Source organism: Argopecten irradians, chromosome 8, assembly GCF_041381155.1.
Source record: "Argopecten irradians isolate NY chromosome 8, Ai_NY, whole genome shotgun sequence".
Taxonomy (NCBI): Eukaryota; Metazoa; Mollusca; class Bivalvia; order Pectinida; family Pectinidae; genus Argopecten; species Argopecten irradians.
Genome location: NC_091141.1, coordinates 17,378,222 through 17,400,080, shown reverse-complemented (window position 1 = coordinate 17,400,080; position 21,859 = coordinate 17,378,222). Strand labels below are relative to the sequence as shown.

At 36.1% G+C, this 21,859-nt stretch overlaps 1 protein-coding gene across 1 annotated transcript; it reads left to right on the top strand.

Moving 5' to 3' along the window:
• Positions 1–992: 992 nt before the first annotated feature.
• LOC138328807 (uncharacterized) lies at positions 993–10,728 on the top strand. Its single transcript, XM_069275545.1, has 9 exons — positions 993–3,076; positions 3,354–3,490; positions 3,894–4,103; positions 4,446–4,559; positions 4,941–5,039; positions 5,750–5,818; positions 6,225–6,341; positions 6,775–6,858; positions 10,413–10,728. Exons 1-9 carry the CDS (start codon positions 1,135–1,137, stop codon positions 10,491–10,493), a joined length of 2,853 nt encoding a protein of 950 aa, XP_069131646.1. The 5' UTR covers positions 993–1,134; the 3' UTR covers positions 10,494–10,728.
• The last annotated feature ends 11,131 nt before the right edge of the window (positions 10,729–21,859 follow it).

Here is a 21,859-nt window from a genome sequence, read left to right as displayed (position 1 = left end):
TTTGGGTCATTGGTCCGTAGAGTTAAGTATGTATGTATTCATTATTACATATCTGTCCCAATGCTGTGGTTGCATCATCACAAGAGTAACCAGATTTGGCACTTTCGTACCATAGCAAACTACTCGCATAGTTTATAATTGACCAGTATTAAGATAACATCACATTCTCAAGTCAGCGGAACATGCCTATTACTAGGACTTTTTTTATGTTATATATGACAAACTTATATGTAATAGGCCAATTCAAAAAGGCCTAATATATACAACTGCTTCTTCTTCCGTAAACTTCACATACAAATGCTTTTAGAGGTTATATTATACGTATAACTTAATTGTCTTCTTATATTTCAAAGTGTGTTAGCAATAGCTATAGAAAAAGTCAGTCATAATTGCACATGTATTTAAAATGATCTTATTTTTTCTACCATCAAACCGGTCTCCACATTGTAGATAGCATTGTGACAAATAGGACGCGTTCTTGTTGTGTGCCCAATGCATAAAGTCGATTATATAAAAGACTGGGAAGGCAAAGATGAAAGATTGATGTAGAATGATTTATTATGTGTGAAAAGGAAACGATTTGATAATAAACATATATTTTATGTTTTAATGCTAAACAGTGCTCTGAATAAACGAATCTGTTAAAGCTCTGTGTGACGTTCTCGGATGTTGAATGCACAGTCTTACATTAGAGATTAACAAAATAAATAAAACGTTTTCACTCAATACTTTTTAACATTTTAATGAGTGTTGGAGCTAAATTGAGTCCGGAAACGTTGTTTTCTATGCATGGACTGAAGTCTTTTCTCATCTTCTTTATTCATTTTCTTCTTCCAAGCGTTTCCATTCACGCCGTCTTCCCTTTGGCCCGCATCTGTTTGTTCCTGTCTATAAAAGTGGAAGTTTCTGTATAACGTTTAACATAACAAAGAGCGGAACGACTGTTTAGCCCGTTGTCATTATAATGTGACCGGTTGGGGTGTGCTGTCCAGTACATCTGGTGGTTTATTTCTGTGAGATAGCATTATGGAATTGGTAAGAGTGTCCACCAAAAGAAATTTATATCCGATCTCACTCTTTTACTTGATATAATAATAGCGATATTGTTTTTTTTTCTTTTTGTTTGCAGGTGAAATGTTAAGTTTCCGGAAGCTGCCTTTCTGGGAAAAATTTTCGTTCGGCAGACAAGACGTGAATGCACTTTATCAACCAAATCACTCCACAAATACACATTCCTACAACTATGACTCTGATAGAGACTGTAGCGTGGTTATAACGCCTGCTCCAGACTACGACGATAGAGACAATAAAAAATCAAAAGGTTATAAACAGTTCTGGACTATGAAAGGTAGATCCAAAAACACCAAGAAAAGAACTGGTTATTCCTACGAATCTGACAATGAGAAATCACAAAGACGGAGACGAAATCACCAATGTTCACCAAACACACCAAAGCGACATCCTCGGCTTTCCCGAGAACAAAGAGAGGAATTGTCCGATGATTCGGATTGGAGCTTTTCGAGTGCGTCGACTCACAACACAATTGAGTATAGGAAGGTCGAAAAGAGACACAGGAGAAGGCACAGGTCTTCTTCTGACGAGAGATGGGACAGTAAATCTGCATCATGGTCAGGGAAGAAACGCGAAAGAGAATTTGAATCGTTTTCTACGAATAAGCGTGAGCATGACCAAGGTAAACATTCTCAACGGAAACAGGTAAAGTATCCCAGAGGACGAAAGGGGAAAGGCAAATGTGGTTCGGGCAAGGAACACACACGAGAGAGGAAGCAAGACACAGGCTGGGACAGCAATAGTTCAGATAGTTCTGTTCCCGAGAAAATGCCAGACCAGTCAACACGAAGTAGAAAGCAAAATAAACCCAAGAAAGGTAAGAAATCCTTATTATCTGAAGTCGATGATAATTGGACCATACGGCAAAACGCTGGCAACAAATCTGATGGATTATTGTTAAAAATATCGATGAACGATCTTAAAAGCGTCATAACAGAAAATGTGCTTTCTGCAGTGAAGCAGGGAATGGATGATGATCCAACGAAATATCCATTACGACATGCCTCTCCAGAAATTCTCACCACAGATACAGAGACATTAAACAGTGGATATTCCGCGGGAAGCTGCAACTCCACCGACGCACTGTTACCTATCATCTCCGGCAGACGAATGTCGTCTGCTTTCCAGCCAGTTCCACAAAGGCACTCTGGGATAATGAAGCGGTTTCTTCCCGTACAGTCATCCGCATGCTCTGATACAACGGGTGTACAGAGTCGTAATAGTTCGGTGGCTACAATCAAGAGTTATATCTCCAATAGTACGACTGATCCAGCCGACATAGCATTAGCTGCTAGGACCGTAGGCCCCATGGGTAGCATTGGGGCTGCATCTGCTCACTACGACAGAGTAGAAGACAAATTAATGGTGCAAACAAACGCGCTGCGAGGGCGACACGTACAAGAACCTACCGGAATGATGTTCGATGACGATTTACCTAAACAAACGATACATCACAATCTAAACACCACCTTTCAAAATAACCAAGGGTATTTTCAGGAAAATAGAGACAATTTATCTCCGAGACTTTCGGTCGACCTACCGAAAGAGCCCGTGCCAGGGCCGTGCATTCTACAGGACGCAAACGGTCGTAGAATGAGCGTCACAATAAACGCATCACAGAGGGGATCACTGAGTGGCGAATCAGACATTCAAAGCAACAGACACAGAAGAGGATCGTTACATCCTGATTTTGACTCTCATCCAAACTGTTACAATAGCGTCAACGCAAGGCGTCAGAGTCTATGTGTTGATGCTGGACCTCTGAATGTTGCCGAGAATATCCTCCCTGATCAGTCCTACTTGGCCCGTAGGCGTCAGTCACTACCCGTCAATCTTACTAGTTATCCTTATACTGATTTAGCCTCTATCGGAATGGATGCATTAATGGCTGCAACGGAAGCAAAAGTACAAAGTGCTTTAAAGGAGAAATCAGGGAATGAGAAATGTTTGTCGACTGTTCCGGAGGAAAGTGTAGCAGACTCCGTAGAAGATAAGTCAATAAAAGGTAAGAAAAAATATCCAAAACTAAAATATGTTATCTAAAGCATATATTTTTTCTAATGTTCTGGCCTGATGGGCATAACTAAATGCTTCTAAACAGCAAACGACTCGATGTTTCGTCATAAAATCGTAGATTAAAACATTATGTTAATCTAGATAAGAACCCAAACGCACTCAATTAAAAGAAACATTTAACGGATTTAAACGGACTCGTTCATGATTTTTACCGACACTATTTCAAGGAAATGATGACATCAGAAACATCATTAATGTTTTGACAGCTGACCCGCCACCGAAACCAAAACCTGTCACCAAACCAAGTGCCGAGCTGTTAAAGAATATAAAGCAAACAGCGAAGGAGAAGAAGAAAGTTAAAGTATCAAAGATAATGGCTCTGCTTTCTAGCGTTCTCGTTTTGGTAAGTTTTCAGGAAAATGTATATTTAGCGAACTCTTTTAAATTAAAAAAAAATCTTTTAATTTCTATTTGGTTACTCCGATTCATGGTTCTTTATCATATTTTTTTTTGTTAAAATTAGTTGTTGCACTCGTAGGTATAATGACTGATATAGTAATCGATGATAAACAATGGTAAAGCAAGTCTAGCCTAGAAAGTAATAACCAACAAGAGTTACTTTATTCATAAATTTGACATTATTATGTTTGCCGAAAAACAAATGTTGGCCTGCTCGGAAATGTCGACACGCGTAAACACCGCATTACAACACAAAATTCATGTACACTTGTGTATCAAATGATTGTATTGGCGTTGGTCTGTAACACATGAATAACATATATAATTGGACTGGGATAATCTTTCAGTTGGCTGGCGTTGGTGTGTTGGGGTTGGGAGTCCTCAACATGATGGACGGAGAAGCCAAGATGTTTGTGGACGTGACCAAGAAGAACCCTAGTGATGACAACTTCCAGTACTATTGCTACGGTCTGTGCTTCATCGGGGGGTCCGTAGTGGTTGTCAGTCTGTGTAGCTGTGTAGGCGCCCTGAAAGTGAAAACATATCTACTCAAAATGGTGAGGATCACGAACGTTTACTTAAGACAACGTTATCTAATTAAATAATTATACACATCGATGTAATTACTATTATCATTCATAATTCAGTAGGACGTTTGCCAAATACGAATACAGATTATTATGGATTTGTTCTGCAGGTAACTGTTGTAAATACAATTCAATTTTTGGGGAAATATCATTATTTCAAAGTTACAAAGAAACAAAAAATGTCATATACAAGAGCCACTCAATCTTTATTTTCAAAACAGAAGTTTAATTTCAATGGTGCATTTTATTTACTTTATTTTTTTATTTACTTCGAAATAGCGAAATTTAACCTTTACGTGTTTCTTGATATAGGTTTTAGGTGGTCTGGGGCTGGTTCTGACTCTCCAAGTTGTCATGGTAACGATGGTAGTTGTATCACAGAAGGATATGCCGTCTATTCCATTAATGGCGGCAGTTACGGACGGGGTAAGATTCTGCTATATACCAGTGTTAACAAATGCTGCATATAACATTGAGGAAACTAACGAAGTTATTTTTATAAGTATTTCTCTCCCCCCTCCCCCACATACACACTTACACACAAATTTCGAGTCGGAACCAATTAAGTTGTCTCATATTCCTCAAATTGGAGGAAATAACCACAAAATCATTTCATCAACAAGGAGAACATCCAAGACTGCTAATTGAACGTAATACTTTTAGTGAGGGGTTTCTTCCTCATCTCGTAGCCAGTTCATATACAAACAAAGCGTTCCAAATGTTTGCTAAAGCTGACATATTGTCGGCTCTCATCATCTAGCACAGATAAGCCTGATTTCAATCCCCTGGATGGTATGACTATTGCAGGTACAAACCGTAGTGCTGGATCACCTGAAGTCGAGTTTACATGATGCTTACAAGCCCGATACACTAGTGGCTAGAGCCTGGGACCAGCTACAGGTGGAGGTAAGTGTAAAGGACATGTGGGGTGCCAATGAACGGTATACTTTATCCAAGTTGTTACTTAAAATTAGATAAAACCTGGCACTGTGTCGATAGTTTTAATCATTTCTGAGAACTTATTTGCTGACAAAGATTACGTTTTCTACTGCTTGATTAGATTGTTGGTCCTATGTTTTATGACATCATAATGCACGAAATGGCTACCCTAATGTAGCCAGTTTGGCATATCTATTAGACTTTCTTATGCACTGGTGCAATAAACATGTATCACGAACAAGTTAATTGGCCAAAGATGTGGGAGAATAACTTGTGTGTGATAAATTATCACCACAATCTTCCTGTTGAATGATAAATTTTGAAACACCATATTGTGGTGAATCATATACTTTTCTTTGAATCTGAGACACGTTTATGGATATGATTTGAAGATGATATGTGATGGATATGATTGGGTTATCTAAGGAAGATGATAGGCATTAAACGATATGACAAAATATTTTGTAATGGATAGCATAACGTTATGTACCCTAATGCAAACGATGTTATGACAATAGATGTATGTAATTAACATTTATGATGTGCATTTGCTTAAAATTGTTGGAAAAAAAGAGGTTCATTTTCTAATTTTAGGGGATTTTGAAAATAATTGCATTCGTGAAAAGATGAAGAATGAGTAAAACACTGTATTATATATGTATATACTTTTATTTTAGATGGAGTGCTGTGGCTGTGTCAGTCAGGACGATTATAAATATAGTGCTTGGTGGAATGCCACATCAGATGTAAGTAATTCCTATTTCTAAACCTGTAATTTAATTTATCGTGTACCGATTGCATATTTCCATCCATGCTTGACGATTGTGTAAGCGATATGCTGCGTGTTTAAGCGATATGATGCGTTTAGAATGTTTTACTTACCTTTTCTAGGCGGATACGAACCTAATGGTGTAGTATGAATATTGTAAAACCATGACAAATACCGATATCTTTCTTAATTTGATATTGTCAAGCAAAGTTTTCTTGGTCAAAATTTTGATAAATGGTAATGGCATATATCATTAGACAAGACTACAGTATTGTATATCTGAACATTTATAAATACATTGTATATCAGAGTTTGAATGCAACCAACAAAAAGCAATCGCTATTTTATATTATTGAATATAAAATTTCTGTTATCACTTTCAGTCAAAAACCAAAATGCCAGACAGCTGTTGTGTGGTAGCAGTGAAGGATCTGGATGATCTTAAACCCACCAATACATTTCTTTGTCAGTCTATGACGCCGGGCTTTTGGCACGAAACGGTGAGTTGATAGTCTGAAACAGGTGGTTTGACGATGTAAAAAAATAAAAGTAAAATAAAAAAAATGTAAAAAGAAAAGCAAAGCAAAATAAGAATAAATCACGGATTTTTTGCCTGAAGTTAGATAATGGTATTCTATTATCCATAGAAATTCAATCATTTCGTCCTCATTGAGGTTAAATGTGTTCGGCTCGATTTCTATTGAAGTGTCAATATAGGAATAGTAGTTTGTGTATGTATCACATATATATACAACAATGGTCGGTTCCTAACTGAAATGTTCCCAAGATTGACCATATAAATGCAAATACATTAAAATGTTTAAACCAAACGAAACAGTAGATTCAAATGTTCTTTCAAGTTTCCACATTTTATGTCATTAATAATTCATGGAGGTTACAGAATATTTATTGATGTTAAATGTCTTGTTTTAGGGCTGTCATGATATCCTTATGGTGTGGTACAAACAAAATAGCGTTATGGCTTTCGGAGCTACCGCAGGTTTAGCTGCACTGGAAGTAAGTAATTATTTATACAATTCGTCAATTCGTCTGAATAGATAAGCTTGAAAGTATTAATCATTATATCAACTGTGATCTTGAACGGGAGATACACGCTATGTAAAGTAAAAATAAACCTTTCCAATAAATGTTCTAAAGTTGTGATAGTATTTTAATTTTTATCTTGTGTTTTCAATATACAGTAAACTACAGTGATTATAATTTAGCGCTTTTCGCGTTTGAAGTTTTGCGCTAAAACCATTCTGATTTATCAGAGTTACTCCCCTTCGTTTCACTCCGTCAGCTTGATCTATCAGAGTTACTTCCCTTCGTTTAACTCCGTCAGCTTGATCTATCAGAGTTACTCCCCTTCGTTTCACTCCATCAGCTTGATCTATCAGAGTTACTTCCCTTCGTTTCACTCCATCAGCTTGATCTATCAGAGTTACTCTCCTTCGTTTCACTCCGCCAGCTTGATCTATCAGAGTTACTTCCCTTCGTTTCACTCCATCAGCTTGATCTATCAGAGTTACTCTCCTTCGTTTCACTCCGTCAGCTTGATCTATCAGAGTTACTGCACTTCGTTTCACTCCGTCGGTCTGATCTATCAGAGTTACTGCCCTTCGTTTCACTCCGTCAGCTTGATCTATCAGAGTTACTCCCCTTCGTTTCACTCCGTCAGCATGATCTATCAGAGTTACTCCCCTTCGATTCACTCCGTCAGCTTTATCTATCAGAGTTACTCCCCTTCGTTTCACTCCGTCAGCTTGATCTATCAGTTACTTCCCTTCGTTGCACTCCGTCAGCTTTATCTATCAGAGTTACTCCCCTTCGATTCACTCCGTCAGCTTTATCTATCAGAGTTACTCCCCTTCGTTTCACTCCGTCAGTTTGATCTATCAGAGTTACTTCCCTTCGTTGCACTCCGTCAGCTTGATCTATCAGAGTTACTTCCCTTCGTTTCACTCCATCAGCTTGATCTATCAGAGTTACTCTCCTTCGTTTCACTCCGTCAGCTTGATCTATCAGAGTTACTGCCCTTCGTTTCACTCCGTCGGTCTGATCTATCAGAGTTACTGCCCTTCGTTTCACTCCGTCAGCTTGATCTATCAGAGTTACTCCCCTTCGTTTCACTCCGTCAGCTTGATCTATCAGAGTTACTTCCCTTCGTTGCACTCCGTCAGCTTTATCTATCAGAGTTACTTCCCTTCGTTTCACTCCGTCAGCTTTATCTATCAGAGTTACTCCCCTTCGTTTCACTCCGTCAGCACTGATGGAGTGAGACAAAGGTAAGTCATTCTGATAGGTTAGAATAGGCTAAAGCATGCTCATGCAAATTAAATTTTCTAACTCTATAGCAACAAATTCGAGAGTGCGAATTGTTCATTCCACTATCCAGTTTAAAACTAATTCTGCGCTAAAATGAATCCGCCAAAATAAGTACAATAATCATATGTAACAGCATCATTTATGTTTTTAAAAAGATATAAGCATAACACCAACAAATAGATAAATGGATTCTTAAATTTCTCGAGGGTGTAGAATAGTCAATAAAAACAGGATGTACTTTAAAGAAAAAACATAACATTAATGAGAGTTCCCGTAGGCAACTATAAAACTTCAGATGTAAGATACGCTTAACAAACAGCAATTCATGGAGACGGAGGAAATTCTCATTAACGCTATACCTTAGAGACTAGCAATTAAAAAATACTCAAGAGTGTGTGATTTTTTTTTCTTTTTTGGATTGGAAGGTATTTTAATTTCCAGTCTACTTACTTACTATTGGCTAAATCTGCTCGATTTGGACCGCATGTACACAAATCAAGTTAATTAATATTGCATCCTTTGTTTGTTTGTTTGTTTGATTTATTAACGTCCTATTAACAGCTATGGTCATGTAAGGACGGCCTCCCATGTATGCGTAGTGTTGCGTGTATGTTGTGCGAGGTGCGTGTTTTGGGAGACTGCGGTATATTCGTGTTGTGTCTTCTTGTATAGTGGAACTATTGCCCTTTTTATAGTGCTATATCACTGAAGCATGCCGCCGAAGACACCAAGCAACACACCCCAACCGGTTACATTATACTGACAACGGGCGAACCAGCCGTCCCACTCCCTGTATGCTGAGCGCTAAGCAGGAGCAGAAACTACCACTTTTATAGACTTTGGTGTGTCTCGGCCAGGGGACAGAACCCAGAGCCTTCCTCACAGGGGCGAACGCTCAACTCAAGGCCAAAAGTGAGGCGATGCCAAGGGAGGCATTAGGAAAGATAAAGTCAGTTAGGAAGAAGAGAAAAGATAAGATCCTAAATTTAGTCGCCTTTTACGATCATGCAATAGGGGCAGCAGGTACAATTAATATTGCATTCATGTTTTCTTTTATACAGTATGAAAATCCATGTTTTTATCGAATCATTTGACACGCCAAGGTTATTAAATTATCTGTTACTTTTATCAATATGTTAAAATGTATGTGATATTTGTAAAACGGTTCGCATGTATTTTTTGGAAAAAGGATTTTCAGCATTTTTTTCCCAGTATTTTGAATCAAAATTATAATACCAGTATTAAAATCTGTCTGGTGTTAGGCATATGTGGACATAATTATATATATATATATATCGTTTAATGTTATAAAAAAACAATAGCTTTGAAATATAGCTATGACATAATGGAATACATTTTTCATAACAAATTCATTATTCAAAATTGGCCTATTGAATCGCAAACAATTTTAATAGTTTGATTTTAGATATAGGTCCATTAATGGTGATTTCACGCAAACTTTTACACCATGCATCATAAAAGTTTTGTATTGTTCCCTAGTGAGTTAAGCGTTGTACTTGTCACCTTATAACACGTCTAACCTTATCATACATCATCACATTATAAACCACGTCCGGACTGTCAGCTCGGACGCCGAGTGATGACAGAACAGATTCTGGTATATTTATACAACTACATTTAAATTTGAAAAGAAAACAATTATGACGCGTGAAATTTTAGAAAAAGATGATAGTGGGTGTTGTTTTACATCGCATATCTGTTCCATACATGAGATGCTACTGTGACACGTTTTATAGAGCTTTCATTTTACTTCTCAAGCATATTATATGACATGTGGTAAGTGACATGGAATTTCTAAATTAAAAAAAAACTTCTTCCGGTGGGAAAAATACCTCTGCGTGTCACTTTCTCTTTATACTCCTTAACAGTTAAACAAAAAGTCATTTAAGAAAACAATAACGAAATATCGCAAATATTCGTATTTGCAAAAATATTAATAGTAAAAACTGGTAGCACAAACCATAATATCATGCTTAAACTTGAAGTAATATACATCACTACTGTCAAAACATTGCTTTGTCTTATCCGAATCCCTATCTATTCCGGTATCATTGTACACGATTTTATTTTTTAATTCAAATAATTGATGTGTGGATTTCAGTGCTTATTAACGATTTAATTTGTTCTATCACAAATGTTAAGTTTCAATTGTCATCGCTTTTCATTGTAGAAACACACTCTGTAATATTATTTTTCTAATTCATCTTTTTTTTTTTATCTAGATTGTATGCCTGGTTTGCACTTTCCGACTGTACAAAGTCCTATCACAGAAACCTACATCAACTACCTCGGGCACTGTTTGAACTGAATTCAAATATCTTTAAACGCATTGTATATATATTGGTCATGACAAGACATTTTTACATTAATCATGCATGCAATAATAATTATTTAGTTGAATTAATATATAACGGTTTGTCATATAAAAAAAATATATTTTTGTAATCGAAATACCACCACCACCACCACCATCATCATCATTATCATCATCAATCATCATCATCATCATTATTATCATCATAATGAATCATCATCATATCATCATCATCATCATCATTATCATTTTTATGCTTTATTGAATAAAATATGTAGCTATAATATTCCGGTGATATTGTTTTCTTATTGTGCTTTAAAAGAAAAATATCTACATTGTTTTTATTCGCAACACGCAAACGGATTTCATATATGATTACGTATTTAACATTAATGTTTAAAATGATATAGCGAAGTGTTAGTAATATTATCAACTAGATCATGAACCATTGTATCGGGCAAAATGTTTGATTCTTACTTTATCCTCTACCATCAGGAATATATCAGGGGAGGCCACTCTTACAAATGATATCATCTTTTACATCTAGCGATAGCTTCCCTTATTATTGAATAGATTTCGTGTTATTTATTGAATTCATTTTCAAAATTATAAATTAGCACAAAATATACATGGACCCACGCCTTTCGAATAGTATTTAAAGCCACCCCAGATAAGATATCATGTCTTGTTCCGATAAAGCTATCAACGTATGTGTGATACAGAACAAATTACTAATTTGTGTCGCTATCAGCAGATCATACACAAATCCAGGGAAGTTACTAAATAATATTTTGTGTTTATAAAGTGATTATTGAAAGTCACCGGTTTCTAGGAAAGTATAACTATAAAGAAAAAGCAAAATTTATTTGAAATTCAAAAATGCATGCCATATTTTAAACATTTTTTCAGCGAGTAGAATCAGCACAAGTATAATGTATTTATGGCATAATATGTTCTATTAAATACGTTTCAAAGACGGTATTGATTATTGAATGGTCAACGAAATATGGGTAATATCACTTCCAGTACATGTCGACAATAACGTATATGTTACCAGACTAGTTCATACCCGAGTACATGTACAATATTGATAGACTACAATAAATGTTAGGTTGGAATTTTAGTGAATATCGCAAATACAAGTAACAAAACGCTTAAAATCAATGAACGATGGTTAATATAAATCTCCACGAAATGTAAGGACAAATGGTTTCGTGCTTCGTTTACTTAAAACGCTACGCCTAAGCATGTAGTGTCAATATAAGCCTCCTGGCTTCTGGAGACGTATCCATAGTGACCAGTTAATCGATTATGTAACACTGAAACATCTAGGAAAGAATTTGGAGGGTTCATTGTTTTAGGGCTGGTAAAGGCATACTTTAAAAAAATTCACATACTTTGCAGATACTACATTTTCTAGTAAATTGTTCCAAATATCTACAAGTTGTAGACTACGACTCTCCAGTTAAACCGGCGATTTTAGGTTAGGGCTTCAAGACCTTCCTAGAGTAACGTCATCTGAACGTTTTCGCCGACACTCAAGGTTTGGTAACCCCACGGATCTTAGTCGTGGCCAACCTTCTAGTCCGATGGTAATGATATTTCTATTGGTTTCTAGTGACTTAATTAGTTCATCAGATATTTCTGAAATCAATTTGGGTTAAGCCCTAATTATGCCTTAGATTTATTTGGATTCAGTTTCAAGATTGCTGATTTTTATGACGTTTAGTCATTACAATGCAGGGAGGAAGTTTCTTGTTGTGAAAGTAGATAGGTCTCCGTCTGGTTTAACTTTGAAGAGAAATGTTCGTTAAACATATTGGTCTTGTTTCTGCTGTCACACCATCTCCTATGGATTGTCTTGTTTTAATTTTAGGTCGTATATATTTCCAGAACTGTTTTGATTTTTCTTTTTGTAATTGGGTAGATTACGTTCAAAGTGAAATAGACGCTCTAATGTAGGATTCAGCCTTGTTCCTCACTAATTTGAATTCATTTCAAGTTTCTGATGTTAATGTTTTAACCACTTTCGATATTTTCCCTTGATCCTGGATGTTGTCTCTAGCTAGCTTGTCTCAAGGGACAGATAGCTTTGGTATGGTGGCATATTTCTGCCATCGAATTGCCGACTTACGACTTAATGATGTCGACATAATTAAGGCATTATGTCGACATCATATAGGAAGATGTCGACATAAACAGAAGAATATGTCGACTTACCACATGTACCTGCCCACGTAATGATTCCAAGATAATTATGTAGAAAGTCGGTAACTCGGCGATTAATCGTGTTTATGCTCGGGTGTGACACCGACTTGTCAGTTATTGATGTCGACATCTAAACTAAAAGATGTCGACATCTGGTCTTGAAAGTGGAAATCAAAGGCCACTCTTTCATGACGCACTGTGTATATGCAGCAAGGTACCATACAGCAGAGATCGACGTTGATTTTGTTAATTCAGGTTTTTATTTATTTGATTTCAAAATTAAAAATTGTGATCCTGCACATCCCGGCCATGCAGCTGTAATTAACCTACGTGTACGTAGCTGTTAGTCCGAGCTGAGGAAGTTAGAGTGCAAGAGGACTCTGCTTTGTACAACGAATTTCCATCCTCTTGGCCATAATTATTTATTAATATAGGGGTACATTGTATAACCGTGGGTTGGAAATTCGTTTAAAAGCTGTGTGTGTGTTTTGTGGATTGGCATTCGTACCAAGTCTATGTACTACATACCGTACTATACTATATTAAAAGAATGAATGAAAAATTAAAAAAATGCAAAACAATGATTTTTTCATGTTTTATTTTCTTGCGAATCACGAAAAATACCAGTTACGTAATTTAAAAGCCATAAAGGTCACAGTACAGGTACACAATACACATTGGGAAACCAGCTTCACTTGTTAGCTTGCCCTGTCAATACATATATATATATATATAGGTAAATATTTACATCCCTCGATACACTTATATAAAGGCACAATGAATTTTTGTTACGGTCTTAATAGCCAGATTCAACCTTTGGTCCTGCCGGGACTATTTTTTGTAGTAAAAACACGCGTTCTTTGTAGTCAAACGTGGTAAAAAAAAGTCACGTGCTTATACTTCATTCAGGCCATTGGCCGGAGTATACAATTGTATTATGGGTAACTAGTGATCACGTGATTGTGTGTTTACTTCCAAATATGGTGATAGTTTGCTTGCCATTTCTTCGGAAAAAGTGATCTATTTGAAAATATTTGAACTCCAAAATGTTATTAATATTGCATGCATATGATTCTGACTTGCACATATGTACTGTTTTACTATAAATAATGAACTGAAATGAGTTATAAAATTGTCATTTCCTCGTTTTGTAAATACATGATATAATGCGAATTTACCAATTCAATAGGTCTAACCGTCAAATCTAGGATCAGCGAAGATCGGCTACTCCCGGCTAAATTCGTAGAATTATAAATTTATCTTGATATATATATAATTACCCGCTTTAGGTTTCAGAACAGATACATACATTTTTTATAACACAGAGAAAATAAGATCTTCGTCAAAAGGCCAAATTATATATACTAAAATACCAGGTCAGAGAAATTACTCTATTTGGAAGTAAACACACACACTCATGTGATCACTAGTTACCCATAATACAATTCCATATTTATTTCGGCCAATGACATGAATGAGGTATAAGCACGTGACTTGTTTTACTACGTTTGACTACAAAGAACACGTGTTTTGTGCCATTATTGGGCAAATCCCCCGCGGATCGTGGTTTCATTTCCACCATTTGAAATTGCTAAGCAATACTATCATATAATTGTTTATTTTCTTTACAAACAAATAGTTATAAGCTTCCGTGTAGCGCACTTAGCTTTTTGGGAATCTAATACATGTGTACACATACTAAGGACACTGATGTGCATGCACGGGCTTATGTGCTTACATGGCAGCTTCACGCCTGGTAATTTGGGACCTAGGACCTAACTCATTGTGCTTCGGTAGGTTCCGTAAGAAAATGTATCATTTTGTTTGTCAGAAATACTCTTCATATACTGAAAGGTCTCAAGGCCCTCTACCAATATTGTGAATTTTATGGCCCTGGGGTCTCAGAATTGTCCCCAGGGGATAGGGTCTTTACCATAGTTTATATAGGGAAACACATTTATGAGCATTATTTGCTCAATTTTCATATGAAATGTAACAGATATAATGGAATCAAATACTCTTCATAGATTAAAAGGTTAAATTGATATCATCACTGACTGATTTCATGGGCCTGATAGGCCAATATATGGTGCTTATATACGGTGTATGTCTTTGTTTCATTCTGTATCCGAACTCAGGTGACCAATCAGAAAACAAAAAACATGGCTGACAGGTGGCTATTACTGCTATTTAAATAAATAGACTTCATTTTTAGTTTTCCTATGTTATAAAACATTTCCAAGAGGAAAGAAAAAAGTAAAGAATTACAGAAATAGAGAAAAGATCCACCTTTTATTGGCATGATTTACATCAGTCAGTAGTGGGTACCAAGTTAATTAAACTTGCAGCTGCAGGGGCGTAGGAAGAAAAGGGTTCTCCTGCACATTTTTCGTACTTCATTTTAGAAATTTTTGCAGCTTTGCGGCACATTTCCTAAAACGTTCAATCACGTTACGTTCAAACCTTTAACAATAAAGATTCAATATACATGAACAAGACTAAAAATGTCCATCAAGGGATTCTACTATTTCAAAAATGTTTCTTAAAATTTTAATTTGTTTATATGTCTTAGCAAGACAATTAAATCAATTCATTATTTTTTGAGTTAATCAACAATGTGCTGAAGGTGTGAAGCCGGTAATGATATGACGGCATTCACAATTACAATTTCTAAAAGCAGGTAACTTTAAGTCGCTTTAAAATCCTCAAAATACATCGTAAAACTCATCTTGGCCATTCTAAATCGTAATATTTTTTTTCCCGGGGGAGACCTCCGGACCCCCAAAACACCAAAATCTCGCGCACTCGGCGCTCGCAAAATCATCTAAATAGTATTTTTTTTTGTTTCCGGGTGAGACCCCCGGAACCCCCCCTCCCCCCCCCCCAACACCAAACTCTCGCGCATTCGGCGCTCGCAAAAAAATCATTACAATACATCGTAAAAATTACCTCAGCAATTCAAAATCGTAATATTTTTCTGGGGGAGACTCCCGGACCCCAAACACCAAAATCTCGACCCTTCGTCGCTCGCACGCCATTTTGCTTATTCATTAATTTCCTGTTAGCGTCGCCACTGTCTAAAGATGTGGATGTGTACAAGGATTATATGTAATGATTTATGAGAAAAACATGAAAGTATATATGGTTGCGTGTTGAATTAATCTCCTCGTGTGGGAGTGAAGTCTCAAGTGTCTTTTGACCGGTGTAACGTTGAAAATGGACCCCCGTTGAAAACTGACCTCGGGTCATTTTTCAACGTTGAAAAATGACCCCGAAAACCGTTGAAAACTGAACTTCAGCGCACTTTTCACACCGACCCGTTGAAAATGGACCCCGTTGAAAAGTGACACTTCTCAGGAAAAGACAAAGATAGGCTATGCCTGTTGTCTGATCCCATTGACACATAACATCTTTTGTACAACAACACCACACAACACAACCACACCACAACACACAACACAACAACACCACAACACACAACCACGCAACAACAATACAACACCACACACCAACAACAAAACACAACAACAACACAACACGACACACACAACATCACACACAACACAACATATCACACAACAACACGACACACAACAACACAACACACATCACAACCACACGACAACAACACACAACACAACACCACACAAAATACAGCCACATAGCATCCAACAGCACACAACACAACACACCAATAACACACAACATAACAACAACACAAAACACAAAACACAACGATGATAACAATACAAAATTTCATTTCAAATCGCGGTGATTACGTAATTTAGATATCAGCACATAAGGGGGGGGGGGGGGGCTTATATTAAGAATGGCGATAACAGAATTCGAGAATTATGTTTGTGCAACAGCTACATATGTGAATGCACTAAGGTCATTTTCAAGAGACCGTCCGTTGAGAGTTTGCCAAGGTCATTTTTCAACGGTCATTTTTCAACAGACCTGCCGTTGAGAATTGACCCTAGACGCTGTCAATTTTCAACGGCATGTTAAATTTTCAACGGCATTCGGGGTCCGTTTTCAACGTTGAAAACTGACCCGAGGTCAATTTTCAACGAAGGTCCATTTTCAACGTTACACCGGCATCTTCCAGTGTCTGTTGTAAGCAATTTACAATCTTCTTAATAACCAAGAACCTCATACATGGACATGATATTGGGCCATAGCATGCTGGGATTAAGGGATACAAAGTTTGTTCAAATCAATGATCTTGACCTATGTGCCAAGTCACAGGGCTGAGACATATCTATTATTTGTTTAAAAGTAAAACATTATTTATAACTGTGCATATCGAAATTCAGGTGACTGTTAGATATATATATCCTTATTGCCTTCTGCTCATTCTCAACTCTCATCCATTTGTAAGCAATTCTAATTCTAACAAACTCCTTCTCCACAACATGGTTTTTCTTACTTTACAGCAAGTTCAAAAACAACAACAATAAAATTACGATCATGAATATTTTGTATTGTTTTTTTTTTTTTTTTTTTTTTTTTTGCAAATTTTCAGCAAAACAAACATGTTTCAAATTATATTAATACACATATTTGATTAATATATTTAATCTGCATTTATTTTTTTAATTAAAAAAAAAAAAAAAAAAAAAACTATCCTAGCAAATGTACATGGTTTGTCATTTCAATCAAGGGAGATAATCCGTTTTGAGGGATTTTCCACAAAGTGGAAAAGTTAAGATTATAATTCACTTTCCATGCATTATTCAACCAAAAAATTAGCCTGGGACATTTCCTGGTCAACGTCAATTATAATTTCAACACAAATTTATTAGATGATGTTTCAAGTAATTTTCAAGTATATACATGAACTTTGACATCTGGCACAATATGTAATCTTCAATTTATCAATGTTTCACAATCAAAGTCTACTCTAAGCCTTCTGTAAGCTAACACAAACTCTGCCTTTGTGTGATATAATTCAAACAGGGTTCAAAACACAATGGAACACAGCTCTATACAGCTCTATCTCACCTGGCCCACAGATTTTGGTTCCCGTTGGATGGAAGGTGTCCTAAGAAATGTCTCGTTGACAGGCGCTGAAGGTTGTCTCCCTTCTTCCTACCTTTAGATTCTGGTCCTGTAACATCAGCCTCCATGAAAAGATCGCAGATAATTTCTATTCTGAAATTGTGAAATTAATAGATTATGAGAATGTTAACTTTCATGACTTCACACAAAAAGCTTTTGATGTAAATATTTTATGCTCCCATTTAAAGATGATCCACCGCTGACAAATGGTATTTTTTTTTATCTATCAAAAACAAAAGCAGACGATTTAGAATTTTTCTTCAGTTACAAAAGTTACTGACTTTACATCATTACCACCATTGAAAAGTTTCAGCTTTTCATTTTACTTGAAGATAAAAATATTAAAAATAATTAATTGCATCCCGAAAAAATTCCGTCGCACTATGTCCTATATGAATTGAAGTACTGGTTGCAGAGTAATTAATTATTTTATTTTTTGTGTGTTAATTAGACATATATACACACGATTAAACACCAATTATTGTTCAAATGATGTGTATCATTTATGTTCTATCGGCGATGGAGCATCTTTAAAACATTCATATGTACTTGATCAAAGTTCCGGATTCTTTATTGTTTTTTTTTAGCATTAAAATGCAACTTCAAAGCCCAAATTATTGAATCCTTAAGAATTAAGACAGATATATTTTCTTTTCCATAGTACATATGCTTCATCAGCTGACGTTATGTGTTTGTACTTGTATTTCATCACCTTGATACCCTTTGAACAGAAACACATATACATAATTATATATATATTTCTGCTTTGAAGCACTGGGTGTTGACTCATTTTTTTGTAAAGACTGCAATGTCAAGGACATGAAAAAAACTTCTTCCACCATTTCAATGTCCAACTTAGGAAAAACCAACAATGCTTTAAAGAATTTGAAATAAAAATAAACTCATTTACTGACGTGCGCATCTCCTAGCATTGGTGATATAGTATTTACAATGTAACCAAATCTTTTTCAACAGATTAAATTTTAATGGCTCTCATATTATTGATCTATCAACAAAGTGTTTAGCTGTAAAAATTCAATTTAGTCTGACTATTTGACTTACCTGTCTACTGCTCCCACGCGCTTGTGTAGCTCAAAACACAGTCAGACGGACAATTCTGTTGTCATTATGTTGATTCCATTACATCTGCTACATTTCCTATGAAAATCGAGCAAATAATGCTCGTAAATGTGTTTCCCTATATAAACTATGGTAAATTTGACCCTCTCCCCTGGGGAAAATTCCGAGACCCCATGCAGGGCCATGAAATTCATAAAATTGGTAGAGGGCCTTGAGACCTTTCAATCTATGAAGAGTAATTCTGACAAACAAAATGATATACTAATATAACCAGTAGTATCTAGGCATTTTCGTGCGGAACCTACCGAAGCATAATGTAGGTCCCAATTTAGCACATTAGCCCGTGCATGCACATCATTTTCCTTAGCATGTGTACAAGTACATGTATTAGATTCCCAAAAAGCTAAGTGGGCTACGCGGAAGCTAACCATTTGTTTGGAAAGAATTTGGAAATTAAACTATGAAATGATAGTATTGCTTAGCAATTTCTAATGGTGTAAATGAAACCACGATCCGCGGGGGATTTGCCCAATAATGGCACAAAACACGTGTTCTTTGTAGTCAAACGTAGTAAAACAAGTCACGTGCTTATACCTCATTCATGCCATTGGCCGAAATAAATATGGAATTGTAATATGGGTAACTAGTGATCACATGATTGTGTTTACTTCCAAATATAGTGATTTCTCTGACCTGGTATTTAGTAATCTTATTTTCTCTGTGTTATATGTATCTGTTCTGAAACCTAAAGCAGGTAATTATATATCAATATAAATTTATAATTCTACGAATTTAGCCGGGAGTAGCCGATCTTCGCTGATCCTAGATTAGACGGTTAGACCTATTGAATTGGTAAATTCGCATTATATCATTTATTTACAAAACGAGGAAATATCAGTTTTATAACTCATTTCAGTTCATTATTTATAGTAAACAGTGCATATGTGCAAGTCAAAATGATATGCATGCAATATTAATAACATTTTGGAGTTCAAATGTTTTCAAATAGATCACTTTTTCCGAAGAAATGGCAAGCAAACTATCACCATATTTGGAAGTAAACACACAATCACGTGATCACTAGTTACCCATAATACAATTGTATATTCCGACCAATGGCATGAATGAAGTATAAGCACGTGACTTTTTTTTTTACTACGTTTGACTACAATGAACGCGTGTTTTTACTACGAAAAATAGATGCAGATCTATGTATCCCGAGTTTGGAGCTTAAAACCTCAAAAACCTAACATACGAGGAACGCTTAGAAAGACTAAATCTTCCAACTTTACAACATCGGAGAACTAGAGGGGACATTATAAATATTTTTTAAAATAAAAAAAACATAATATGATCGTAGAGTAACTGAGAACTTTTTGCAAATGGACAGTACAGGCAGAACGACAGGTCACTCTGAGAAATTTTTTAAGAAACGTTGCAATTTCGAATTAAGATAGAAATATCTTCAGTAACAGAATAGTAGACATATGGAATAAATTGCCGCAACATATTATAGATGCAGATACTGTATACAACTTTGAAGTAATGTTAGATGAACACTAGAAAAACATTTGTTTTAAAATCTAATAGTCTATATTGTAGGATCATAGCCATTGATATACTGGAATTTATTTACTTATTTTATGAATGTATATATTGTTGATATGGATATAGAGGCTTCCAGCCTGCATCCATCAATTGTCCTAATAAATCCTAATAAAACTGCGTTCCGGGAGGATTTTTAGTCGAAAGGTTGACCGTAAGGAAAATTCGTTGTGCCTTTATATAAGTGTATCGAGGGATGTAAATATTTATGTATTTATATATGGACAGGGCAAGTTAACAAGTAAAGCTGGTTTCCCAATGTGTATTGTATACCTGTTCTGTGACCGTTATGGCTTTTAAATTACGTAACTGGTATTTTTCGTGATTCGCAAGAAAACAAAACATGAAAAAATCATTGTTTTGCATTTTTTTTTAATTTTTCATTCATTCTTTTAATATAGTATAGTACGGTATGTACTACATGGACTTGGTACGAATGCCAATCAACAAACACACACAGAGCTTTTAAACGAATTTTCAACCCACGGTTATACCCCTATATTAGTAAATAATTATGGCCAAGAGGATGGAAATTCGTTGTACAAAGCAGAGTCCTCTTGCACTCTAACTTCCTCAGCTCGGACTAACAGCTACGTACACGTTGGTTAATTACAGCTGCATGGCCGGGATGTGCAGGATCACAATTTTTAGTTTTGAAATCAAATAAATAAAAACCTGAATTAACAAAATCAACGTCGATCTCTGCTGTATGGTACCTTGCTGCATATACACAGTGCGTCATGAAAGAGTGGCCTTTGATTTCCACTTTCAAGACCAGATGTCGACATCTTTTAGTTTAGATGTCGACATCAATAACTGACAAGTCGGTGTCACACCCGAGCTAAACACGATTAATCGCCGAGTTACCGACATTCTACATAAATATCTTGGAATCATTATGTGGGCAGGTACATGTGGTAAGTCGACATATTCTTCTGTTTACGTCGACATCTTCCTATATGATGTCGACATAATACCTTAATTATGTCGACATCATTAAGTCGTACGTCGGCAACTCGATGGCAGAAATAAGCCACCATACTTTGGGTAGTCGTGATTGTCTTTGCTAATTGGTACGTTTTTATCTACTAATTTTGATACAAATTCAGCAAAGGCTTTCGACGATTCCTCTGCTCCCTTTCCCTCTAGGAGAGTATGCCAATCTTTGTTTCTTAGTTCTTCTTTGATGTTATCGTAGTTTACTTTGAAATAGTTCTTTTTCACTGTGGTTTTAATTGTTGTGTCTGAATACAAGTGAAGGTTAAAAGTCAACAGTAAGGGATCACTATGACCAAGTACGGGTAAATGTACAACTTCATCAACCATCAGGCCAAGGCAATTGGCAGTTTGACCCTCTCTATATCTAGTAGAAAGCTACAAATGCTTGTTGAGGAAAAG